The 12,791-nt window shown below is 37.5% G+C and overlaps 1 protein-coding gene across 4 annotated transcripts; it reads left to right on the top strand.

Moving 5' to 3' along the window:
* Window positions 1-2,402: 2,402 nt before the first annotated feature.
* LOC107821592 (uncharacterized) lies at window positions 2,403-12,542 on the top strand. 4 transcript variants are annotated; one of them, XR_012701100.1, is made up of 10 exons: window positions 2,403-2,555; window positions 3,381-3,735; window positions 4,387-4,420; window positions 4,678-4,896; window positions 5,341-5,430; window positions 6,044-6,109; window positions 6,196-6,287; window positions 6,392-6,439; window positions 6,535-6,829; window positions 12,153-12,542. XR_012701100.1 is itself a non-coding variant. In XM_016648030.2 (9 exons), the coding sequence occupies exons 2-9, from the start codon at window positions 3,407-3,409 to the stop codon at window positions 6,644-6,646; spliced, it is 990 nt and encodes a 329-aa protein (XP_016503516.2). In that variant the 5' UTR covers window positions 2,403-2,555; window positions 3,381-3,406; the 3' UTR covers window positions 6,647-6,998. The 4 variants fall into 4 exon arrangements, 2 of the variants coding, with proteins under 2 accessions (XP_016503516.2, XP_075090212.1); XR_012701101.1 differs by lacking the exon at window positions 12,153-12,542 and having other exon boundaries at window positions 6,392-6,534; window positions 6,619-6,857; XM_016648030.2 differs by lacking the exon at window positions 12,153-12,542 and having other exon boundaries at window positions 6,535-6,998.
* The last annotated feature ends 249 nt before the right edge of the window (window positions 12,543-12,791 follow it).

Here is a 12,791-nt window from a genome sequence, read left to right as displayed (position 1 = left end):
TACGCGATCGCGAACTTCCTCACGCGATCGCGTAGCACAAATTTTACTGCCCAAACATTAACCCTACGCGATCGTGGAAAGTCATACGCGATCGCGAAGTATAGTCTCCACAAGCCTACGCGATCGCGAGCCTTCTCACGCGATCGCGAAGCATTAAGCGCGTGGTCAGCTTCTGCTTCGTTTCCTCTTCGCGAGCGCAGCCTTAGTCACGCGTTCGCATAGCACAAATGAATCCAACCTACGCGATCGCGGACTTGGCCACGCGATCGCATAGAACAAATTCCCAGCTGCCAAATTAATCCTACGCGATCGCAACCCAATCCACGCAATCGTGTATAAAGAAATCAGAAGATAATTTCCAGTAGCTATCAACAATGTTCCAAAAGCCAAAAATGATCCGTTAGCCGTCCGAAACTCACCCGAGCCCCTCGGGACCTCAACTAATTATACAAACAAGTCTTAAAACATCATACGAACTTAGTCGAAACCTCAAATCACATCAAACAACGCTAAAACCACGAATCATTCTCCAATTCAAGCTTAATGAAACTTAAAATTTCCAACTTCTTCATTCGGTACCGAAACCTATCAAATCAAGTCCGATTGACCTCAAATTTTGCACACAAGTCATAAATGATATAACGGAGCTATAAAATTTTTCAGAACTGGATTCCGACTCCGATATCAAAAAGTCAACTCCCAGGTCAAACTTTCAAACTTAAATTCCTATTTTAGCCATTTCAAGCCTAATTTAACTACGGACTTCCAAATAAAATTCTGAACATGCTCCTAAGTCCAAAATCACCATACATAGCTGTTGGAATCGTCAAAATTCTATTTCGGGGTCATTTTCTTAAAATATTGACCGAAGTCAAACTTAGCACTTCAAGGCCAACTTAAGGAACCAAGTATTTCGGTTTCAACCCAAACGCTTCCAAATTCCGAACCAACCATCCCCGCAAGTCATAAATCATTAAAGCCACATACGGGAAGTTTTATTTTAGGAAACAGACTTTTAAAATTTAAAATGACCGGTTAGGTCATTACATCACCATATTATTGCATCTCTCCCATTGGCGAAATTGAGGTGAATTAAGGCTAGGTTTCCTACATTCCCCATTTATGAACCCTAATTTGTTTTTGGCCGATAGAGCTCATAACACACTTCTTACGAACCGGCACTAGCATTACTCCAGGACTGTCCGAAGGATGAATGTACAGAGGACTACTCGCATCGATAACCGGCTGGTCATTTCTGGTCGTATTGGGCATTGTTTCTTTGCTTTGATTGATGGCTATTTGAGAAGCTCTAATCGATGAAATTAACCAATATATCAACCGACTTTGTGAGTAGATAGATCGATTTCACTGAAAATGTTCGATCCGTATGAAAATTGCAGTATGAATCGAGGAAAAATCTAAAAACCCTAGTATACAAAAGGGAAAAAGAAATCTTGAGATACTGAAAGAGGAATTCCGGTAGACTTCGAGTAGATACGTTCAACCGGGCTCTGATACCATATCGAGATTAGCTCGAAACTGGAAAAATCAAGCTCATGCAAGACCTCCAATGGAGGTTCTCGAGAGTTCTAAGAGAGGAGAGAGAGAGTAAATAATAGAATGTGAAATGATATTATGCTTATTTCAACATTATTGCAAAATGTGTATATATGTACATGTACATGTATGGCAACTAATACAACTAGACTAATTGTATAACTACTACAACTAACACTGTATAGTTACATGTTGACTCAGCACAGATCTGTACAACTACACAATAATTTAAGACTCTCAATACACATGCATCAAAGTAGGATACCGCACATCAAATAGTAGAGACCTGCAATCATCAATTCAAATTACTGCACGTATTGTTTGTTATACGGACAAGAATTCAAATTCGAATATCAACAATTTGTTCTTAAAACATATATTTTTTGTGTTTAGTAGATGAGAGTATAATATTTTTCTAAAATAATCCAACATATTTTTTTTGTGTTTAGTAGATGAGAGTATAATATTTTTCTAAGATAATCCTTATTAAAAACTATTAGTGCAAATATTAAGGATTAATAATAACACTTAATTGGTTGGAGCAGCAATACCAAGATAAGAATGGAATAGTTATGAAGGAAGGAAGTCATTATTCCGTTGGCACTGTAATAGTATCCCCACATTCTATTTTTCTACTCCTATTATTTGACTGAGTAGCTTATAAGTAAGGAAAGATTAGACGTAGGGAACGGAAATTACATTCATAAATGGTAGTAGTAATTGTTTAATATTTGGTTTCTTATTGTCCATATTGACATCCACGTGGAAGTTTTATGTGGTTCTGCTCTTCTCATATCAATTTCATTCTCTATCCTAAAATACTTCATCTTTTTTGTCACACTTTCACTGGACCCATCACTTTAATCCTCAACTAACCAGTTGAAACCACGCACATTCCCCTATTTGGTTTCATGTCTTTCATTAAAACAGAAACATTTTCAGCTCAGGAAAGTAAACCAATGACAGCTTCTTGTTGAATCTTGAAGGATTTTTTCTGCGTAAGTTTACTGTCTGTTCATAATTCTTGTTCATCTTAATGCTTGGTCAATTGTGTATCTTTTACTTTTTGTGTGGAATTTGTGAGAACGAGAAGGAGTGTGCTTTTTGAGAAGAGCATCTTTATTTCTAAAGAGGATTCTGTCTCATATTATGCTATTACGAATCTTGAAAAATGCTTTTGGATTTCCTTTTTTATTATAGTGTTGAATCACCAATAATATGTCTAATTTGTGATCAAAATTGAATATTTTTAAAAACCAATATGAAGAATATATTCGAGACTCCTTGAGTTAGGAGAATATATTATGTAGAGTGAATGGCTTAGAGTAATATATAATGTTCTTGCCATAAATATTCAATATGTTTCAGTGAATACTGAAAAAAATCCTAAAAAGTGTAAAAAAATACTTTACTAAAAGTCTACTAGTACCTAATTTCATAAAGAGTTCCTTTTTTAAGTTTGAAGGTAAAACTGTAAAAGTACTTTCCTATTATTGAACAGAAAATTGGAACAGAAGGTTACATTTCAAGAATAATATGATTTCTACAATTTGAAATATCACGTTTCAGTCTTTAATTTTTCTAATTCTAGTGAATTGCTAGTTGCAGTTTCAAAGTCCGATGTGCAAAACATAATTAGAAAGATAAATTAATAATCAACGGATTTAAGATATAAACATTGACGGTGTAAAGATTGTTTTTATCCTGTAGTTTAAGTGTTTAACCTATGATAGTCGATTACTTATCATTTTATTTCGTGACCAATTAATTACCTTATGTGTGACTTGCTTGGTAAACAACAATTACAATGAGCTTTTTAGCAGGGTCTTCAAGTCATACTTGGCCACCTATGACAACAGATACAACAACTCCAAGTTATTGGTTGAACTGGAGATTCTTACTGTGTGCAATATGGATATTAGTAGCTATGGTGGTTTCAATTCGCATAATATGGAAGTATGAAGAATGTTCTTCAAAGTCGAAAAGAAGCCAGCAAAGAGAGAATGGGGAAAAGAAAGCAGGGATTTTATACAAAGATGATGTTTGGAAGACATGTTACAAAGCAATCCATCCTAATTGGCTGCTTGCTTATAGACTAATTGCTTTCGCCGTGCTTCTGTCTTTGCTCATTGCAGATGTAGTTCTTCATGGAGTACACATACTTTATTTCTATACTCAGTAAGGATTTTCTCCATATTCTTTTGCTCCACATTTCATCTTGGCATTACTCTGTTATGCCTTTACTGTATGATAGGCGGATATCTATGATTTAAACTTGATATGTTCAACTTTTAAGGTTCTTAGACTGAACACGATGTACTTTTTAAAATTATGGGTTTAGACATTAGTATTTGTTTAAATTGTAGTTTTGTTTTTTTAACATATATATCTATGTCAGTTGAACCCGTTGGAGATAGGTTGCATCCTTTTTCGGTGACAACCACTTTTTTGAATGTAGATGTTGTGGAGACTGAGTAATTTTTGATGAAGTCATGTTTAAAGCCTGATTAATTTATGGATCCACTCATTCCTCAAAAACTAGCAACAATTTCCTGATCAACACTTAAAAGGTTTACCTTCAATTTATCGTGATGTCCCCTTGTAGTATTGAAATGCTATACTGTTAATTATTTCCCTTTAATACACAAACAGCCTCACTAGAAGCCTCAACAGCTCAGACAGTAACTAAGAAGCTCTTCAAAATCTAAAGATAACAATGTCAAATAAAATTCACTTTTGACCAAAGTTATGTTAACAAGCTATTTTATTGATTGAAATATGATCGATCTTATCTTTTGCTTTTCATTGTTCTTTTTTTGTACTGAACAGGTGGACATTCACCTTAGTTACAGTCTACTTTGGGGTATGTTATTAATCTATGACCATCTTTATTAGTCATATCTGGATATGATATTGATTATCTTTAGATGTTCCCCTATTCGTTTTCAATAAGAGAGTAAAAGTTAAATTGTTGTGTTCCTCCTGCAAGGCAGACTATTTATTACTTCGCCCTTATTTAACTGATCGGAGAATTTATGTCATTCACCACACCTTCCTTTTTCATTGTAGTGTTCCTTATTTCTTATATAATTTGGTAATGCTCTCAACTAAATTTCCTAGCTAGGATCTTCGCTCTCCATTCATGGCTGTTTCCAATCTCGCAAGGGAGGTAAAGGTGAGAGTGGTGATAGTGTTGATACAGAGAGAGGCACTTACACGGCTCCAATTCCTGAAAATGCAAACGTACTTATTGTTTCCAATGGCTTGAATTCCCATGGAGAACCACATGTTAGAGAAGCTGCAGGTCCTTGGAGCGTTGCCTTTCAAATAATATTCCAGGCATGTTCTCTCTAGATCCATTTACCCTACCTTTTGTTGCTACTTATACAACAACCAGACATGCAAACTTCTTTATCTTTTCTTTCTTTTGCTGTTGGGACAGAGTCGCAGAAAGTCTATCTACTCCCATGTGGTATATAGAGTCTTCTATAATTTCTCACATTTGTCATATATGTTGGATTATCTATTTCTTTTCATCCTGCGTAATTGCCACTAATTAGCGATCTTTCACCATTCAATCCTACAAGTAAGATTTTCTGAAGGTTCATCTTTTTATCATCTGTCGTATACCTTCATTATGATATTATATCTCCTAAATTAAGTAAATGTCTGAAATGATGTAATATCGAGTTGGGCACATTCATAAAAGTGGTTTAGTACTTATACGTGCTGCATTCTATGGGTACTTGGCTAATTCTTTCCCCTCCCCCAAATAATTTGTAGATGACTGCAGGTGCTGTTGTTCTTACAGATTGTGTTTTTTGGCTCGTTATCTACCCATTCCTCACTGACAAAAATTACAGATTGCACTTTGTAAGTATTAGAACTTTTGCTTTCTTATCTTAATCTTCTTTTAGTTCGATAAAGTTTTGATTGATTGTGTTTGTCTTTTATGTATTGCTTCAATTCAAGGCTCATCTGTAAAAGTATTAATGGAATCAAGCTTGAGCATTCACTTAGTGCCAGGACCGGAATTTTTGGGCAGTGAATGTTTGAGCATTCACTCAGTGTGCATGTGTGTCGTGCTTTTACTATTGACTCTGGCTCAGTTCTCAAAATAAGGGAAAAAGTTAACATCGTACTTCAATGATCCACATTTACAAGAAAACTTCACTAGATTATTTCTTTGGTGGTTCTTCCGTCTCACCATTTGAAAGAAGACAAGCTACTACATACCTGCATGCCAATCATCAAAGTCTCCATCTTAACTTAGGGACACAGAAAGGCTTCTCTTACAACAGGGACCAGTAGATAGTAGTTTCATTCGTTTATGAACCAGTAGAATGGTCGTATTCACACCTACATGTAGACATCATGATTAGTTAGTATTGTGTGATGAACATAGGTTATACCTGATTTACATGTGGCCCGCCCTCCCCTCTCTCTGCATTTGTACCATAAGCTGATAGTCTACCTGTTACTGCAGCTGGCTGTTTGTATGCATTCTGTCAATGCCGTTTGCCTTCTCGGTGATGTGTTTCTAAATCGTCTAGTAAGTTTGAAATTCCCTACTATCTAAGCTTTACGTATTGTGCATATATAAGCGGTGGTTAATACTCTGTCTTGCTTCCTTTCCAGCGGTTCCCTTTCTTCCGTGTAACATATTTTGTGCTCTGGACATGTGTATTTGTCATTTTCCAGTGGATCCTTCATATTTTTGTCTCAATGAGGTATATTTGCAATTGATCATGGTATTGACCATTAGTATTATGGGACATCTAACTCATCTAGGCTTATGTTGTTTACTGAAACTGTTAAACTCTTGTTGCAACAGGTGGCCTTATCCCTTTCTAGACTTGTCATCTCAATATGCTCCCCTTTGGTATGTGTACGACCCCATATGAGAAATCAGTATATGCAGAGTAGTCAATGTGCTTATTGTGCTATTCATGCTTGCTCAAAAATGTGAAATTGCAGGTATTTTGCTGTTGGTATTCTCCATCTCCCTTGCTATGGCTTCTTTGCGTTGCTAATCAGAATGAAGAAATGTTGGTTATCCAGATTATTTCATAGCTCCGTAGGGATATAATCAGAGTTGGAGATGCTCAATGAGTTCAAACTCCAGTAAGAAGCCCAGGATTACACAGAGCGGAGCTGAGAGCCTTTACTTTGGGTAAACCGCACTATGTAATCATTCAATGAAAGCTCAAAGTTGTCTGGGGCAGGAGAAAACTCATATCAAGCACTGCCCCGGCAACTTTGAATCAGTAGGGTAAGACATCCGATTTATTTTTTCCAAATGACTTGATTTACTTGTTCCAGTTTGTGGTATAGTTGATAATTGATTGTTGATTTAATTTAGTACTGGACATTAAACCATGATTTTACAGGGTGGTTCTACACTACAAAATGAGATATTCTGGTTTTAGGTTTGTCATGTATGTCTTTTTATCTCCATTTCATATTTTCTGTTACTGCTGATGCTAGTTAAGATAGCCTAATTCTCTAAGCTGGCATCATAATAAGTATTTAGCCAAAATTAGCAACGCTGCTGCTAATATCACCATGTTGTGCCTATGTATAGCATTTTTTGCAGTAATTTTATAGACTGAGTTAAGACTGCTACATGTTCTAAAAGTCTCAACTCTATTTTCACTTTGGTGCACTGGCATATACAATTATTGTTTTCTTGGATGCTTTGTGCGTCGGGATGCCTTTTTTTTTCCTTCTGATAACCGAAAAATTTTCAAGGTCCAACTGGTGTGGATCATGTCGTTTCGAAAATCAGGTCACTGCTAAACTAGTCAATCTGGCTAGATATATTTATCCTAGATGCTTCCTTTGAACTCCCATTTATGCACATATTTGGTTGTTTTTAATGTAGTACATGAACCAGATTACATGCTTCGAAGAAAATTCTTCTTCAATGAGGATGTGTTTGGTACGAAGGAAAATATTTTCCGGAAAATATTTTTCAATTTTCTCATTGGCTTAAATGTTTTGGAAAACATTTTTCTCATGAACTCAATGTTTTCCCTATCAAGAGAATGAAAAATATTTTCCAAAACTCTTTTCCAACCTTCCCCCATTCTCCATTCTCCATTCCCCATCCCCACCAACCCACCCCCACAACCCCACCTATCCACCCCCACCCTAAATAGAAACATTATTAATAGGACTTTTTTTTCGTAACTAAATCTTTCATTAATCACCAGTAGAAAAGTTACAAACTCATAGCTTAGCTTAAATACAACTAGCTATCTAAACAAAGACGAAACACCACCAATCAATAACATAGTTTACTACATTCTAAAATTTTCTTAGAAAACACAGTGTTGTAGCATAGCTCTAATTCCTGGAGTAGCTCGGACATTGCAGACATAAGCAATCTGCTTCGCGATGTTCTCCCAATTGGTACTCTGCTTCTCAAATATTCGTTGGTTTCTCTCCATCCAAATGGCATGGATACACTCGGCATACACCATCTTATATGCTTAAGCTGCTTGAGTTCTTCCCTTTGAATTCTTGATTGCCCATTCCACAAATTGTTCCCAGTGCATAGGTAGTACTGGACCTCTCTGTAACCACTGCATCAGCTTGTTCCATAGATTCCTCGCAAACACACATTGAACAAGTAGATGCTCACAGGTTTCATTAGCGCTTTGACAGAAAACACAACTCAATGTCATAGTTAATCCCCATTTAACAAGCCTATCACAGGTTAGCAGTCTTCTCTACAGTTGGAGCCACATAGTGAATCTTGCCTTTGGTCTAGCAGCATTCTGGAAGACTAGACTTTTCCAAGGAACTCTTGGATATTGGTGCAGCAGTTGAAGATATATGCTCCTTATTAAGCTTCTTCTAGGAGTAGGATTACAATGAACTTGCTCTAGTATTCTCCTAGCATCAATGATTTGTCATACTATCCAACATGCTTGATTTGGCACTAACATCTCAGTCAGTTGTTGCTTATGAGCACTTTGACGTAATAGGAGTGGATCCATGTGACCCATAATTTATCTTGCTTATTAGCAAGATCCAATAGGTCATTGCTACAACAGCCTTGTTCCAAATGTGCAAGTTGATCAAATTTAGTCCTCCCGTTGACTTTGGAGTACACATTCTTTCCCAGGAAACTAGAGCTTTTTTTGGTGATAACACTTGTTCTCGACCAGATATAGCTTCGACAGTACGAATAGGACTGTTTGCACCAATTGTATTCTCCCAGCATAGGAGAGTTTCTTTGATGTCCACGATGCAATCCTGGCAATGATCTTCTCAATTAGTGGTTGCCACTGAATTAGTGACATTTTCTTTGTCGAAAGTGGAATGCCAAAGTATTTGAACGGCAATTCCCCTTGTCCAAGCCCCAGCTGCTACAAAATAGGTAGTTTATCCAGATTTGATATCCCTCCAAAGTATATTGAGCTTTTCCCCATATTTGCTTGTAGTCCTCATGCTTTGGAGAATTCCAGGAAGCAATTATGTAGAGCAGTGACAGAAGATAGATCCCCCCGAGAAAATAGTAAAAGGTCATCTGCAAAATATAGGTGTGTTACCCCTAATCTTGCACACGTAGTATGAAATGTAAACTCTTTTACTTCCTTTAATCCAGATAGATATCTGCTAAGATACTCCATTGCTATGGAAAATAGAAAGGGGGATATTGGGTCCCCTTGTCTAAGGCCCTTAGCAGCATTAAAAGGCTCTGATGTATTTCCATTTATTAGGATAGTATAATTGACCGTCTTTACACATTCCATGATCCATGCAGTGTATTTTCAGGAACCCCAATTCCACAATGACCCTTTCCATGTAGTCCCATTCAACTGAGTCGTAGGCTTTTTGTAGATCAATTTTGATCAAACATCTGCGTGATATGTGCTTTCTGGTGTAGGACTTGACCAACTCATGTGCTAATATAATGTTGTCTGCAATTTTCCTTCCCGGGATAAATCATGCCTGAGCATCACAGATGATAGTGGCTATAACTTTTTGCATTCTTGAGGCTAGGATCTTAAATATCAGCTTGTATAGCACTATACAACAAGCAATTGGCCTATTCTCTTTGATTGTAGTAGGATTTGCATTTTTGGGAACTAATGTGATTGAGGTACAATTACAAGCTCTGAACATCTTCCTAGTGCTAAAGAACGCTTTAACAGCTGCTATCACTTCCTCCTTAATGATATGCCATGTTTTCTTAAAGAAATGTGCATTAAAACCATCAATACCTGGGGCTTTATCATCTCCAATAGAGGTCAGTCCCTCATATATTTCTAGCTCAGAGACTGGTGCACATAGTTCAACTTTTTGTGCTTGTGTTAGCATTGGTCCTCTCTGCATTGTAAGTTTATTACCTGCCGGTAAGCTTGGTGCAGACAACCCCATCAGACCTTTATAAAATTGTATAATCTCCTCCTTGATGTCATCTGGCTCAGTTAACTTGATACATGTCAAGGAGGTAAGTTCCACTATATGCTTTCTATGATTCCTTTCCTTCACTACTGCTGAAAAGTACTTTGTATTTGAGTCGCCTAACTTGATCCATGTAGCCCTGGATTTTTGCTTGAGGACACTTTCTTCAATCATAGACCATCTTTCTAGTTGTTGCATAGTACTCTTCTCCATGTCCAACAGCTGATCCATATACTATTGTGAGATTTGCTGTTGGATTTTCACTAAGTCATTCCTAGCTTTCTCAATCTTCTGAGTGATGCCTTTGAATTCCTCATGATTTAACTTCCTCAAAATTGGTTTCAGTGCCTTCAATTTGAGCCAAATGTCTTTCATTTTTGAATTAGCCAGTGATTGAGACCAGACTTTCTTTACAGATTCAAGGAAACCTCCATGCTCTGTCCATATGTTAAAAATTCTAAAAGGGCTTTGACCTTTTCCATTGATTCGAGTGAAGATTCAGTATAATAGGAGCATGATCAAAGATGCCAGGTACATCATATTAAGTGGTTACTTGTTCCCATTGCATCATCCACTCATAGTTACCAAAGGCTCTATCTAACCTACTGCAGATTCTATCATCCCCATGTTGCTTATTAGTCCAGGTGTAATACTCTCCTCTCCAATTCAATTCATTCAATAGAAGATCATGCACACGCTCAGATAAGCCTTGTATTTCAGCATAACTAACAGGAGTTCCCATTAACCTATCATCGGAATACTATAATGCATTAAAATCCCCACATACTAGCCATGGTGAATTAATTCCCTGTGCTATCCCATTTAGACCATCCCATAGGGCCTTTCTTTGTTCAATAGTATTGAAGCCATAAACTACAGTCATCATGCAGTCGACATTGTTTGTTCTTCCTTTGATTTGACAATGGATGTATTGTGCCCCCATCACTATCAGAGTAATTGTATACCAAGTAGTATCCCAGATCACCCATAATCTCCCATTGGTAGTATGTTAGTGGTTTGTTATTATTCCCCAACCAGGATGGATATTATTTAAAACCATGTTGACATTGTTTTCTTTATCTCTTGTCTCTATTAATCCAGCAAGCTTTATATGCTTTATTTGTAAGTATTGTCGAATCTCTTTTTGATTGTACCTCTTATTCATCCCTCTCACAATTCCAAAATAACTAGGTCATACTTGGATAATAGAACACCCCCCCCCCCCCCGTCCACAGGTAGGGTTGTGATCCCACATGTCCCCTCAGTCAATGCCTCAAAGCCATTCTTAGTTTGAATGGGGGATAACACTGGAAAATTACTTAGATTGAACTCAGGATGTTGCTCTGCTGCTTTGCCCTTTGATTGTTGAGTTGGCCTAGCACTGTGTTGTATCATCTCATTCTGTTGCTGCTGCAAACCATCAGTACTGATAGTATCTTTTGCCTGGGTTTGTTGTTGCACTCCTTGGGTAGACATAGTTGATTAGTCTCCTCATTTTTATTAATTGGTCCCCTGTATCTCCACTCCTGGGTGACCTTTTTTGTCTCCCTTGCTCTTTTTTGCTGATTTCCATGCCTAGCTTGAGGATTGCATTTATGCCCAACAACAAGACATGTATCACAAAACTCGGGCTTTCAATCATAGGTGACACTCTGTTGGAAAACCTTTCCACTTGGATACATGACTGCTATCTCAGTAGGTATTGCCTTAGTAACATTCACCTCAATTAACATCCTAGCATATGAAATCCGGCTCTGTTTAGTAGTACATTCATCAGCAAAAATAGGTTTTCCCACAGCACTAGCTATCCTACTTAAGGATACTTTCCCCCAACAGCTCATCAGCAACTTAGGAAACTTTACCCACAGGGGAATTTCAGTTGGGAATTCCACACTGAAATCAAAATTTGCAGTCCATGGCTTCGAAATAATAGGTTTATTGTTTATGGTATATGGGTCTGCATAGAATATATCATTTTTGTCTGCCAACATTTGGAACTTGGTGACATAGTAACCTTCATCGTGCAAGAATAACTCAGGTTCAGCAGTACTTTCCCAATTTAAGGCGATGTTTCATAGCATTATATCCCGGCATCTCCCCAATTATATAAACAATTAGGGTGCACTTCCATTTCTCAGTTTTCTGTTCAACCTCATCTCTGTCTAATTGAACTACAGGTTGCCCATTCACAATTTGGGAGGGATATAGGTCAAGGGCATACCGTTTGCTGCAGATCTGTTCTTCTGGAACAGGTTAGTCCAAGGCATTTCCGGCTGCGTGTTCGTTGCAACTTTATCCATAGTGGCTGGTTTCAGCGGCACAGTTACATTGGGAGGACTAGGTTGTCGATTTGCCTCCTCTGCTGAACAGGGATATGTGGGCTATTTGCATGTGCAATTGGAGCAGGGGAACTCAAATCAGTTTCTTCATAGCTCCAGTAGTACTGGACGATGATCCAATTTCCTTCGGCGAAATCCCAATTTCTGCTGAATTCAAAGTCTCTTGTGTTGACTCGGTGTGGAAAGTACTTGGTCCTTGTTGACATCAGCTGGTATACGAGCTCCAACAGAGCTTCCAAACATAGAAATTGGTAGTGTTCTGGGCCGGCCACGCCCTCTTCCTTTCCCTCTCGCCATGGACGATGGCATATGTTTAGCTAACATGCGCCTAGAGAGCAGAGAGCGAACTTTTCCATTCCACCCTTATTGTTAGTCCAAATATGATGATGGGGGCTTTCTTTTCATGTTATAAATTGAGTAATTTTTTTTATTTTAACAAAAAAAGTACATTCATTTCATGATGTAGAAAATATATTT

Source organism: Nicotiana tabacum, chromosome 17 (genome assembly GCF_000715075.1).
Source record: "Nicotiana tabacum cultivar K326 chromosome 17, ASM71507v2, whole genome shotgun sequence".
NCBI classification, from domain to species: domain Eukaryota; kingdom Viridiplantae; phylum Streptophyta; class Magnoliopsida; order Solanales; family Solanaceae; genus Nicotiana; species Nicotiana tabacum.
Note: the sequence above shows the minus strand (reverse complement) of the source record. Positions and strands in the feature narration are given on the sequence as shown.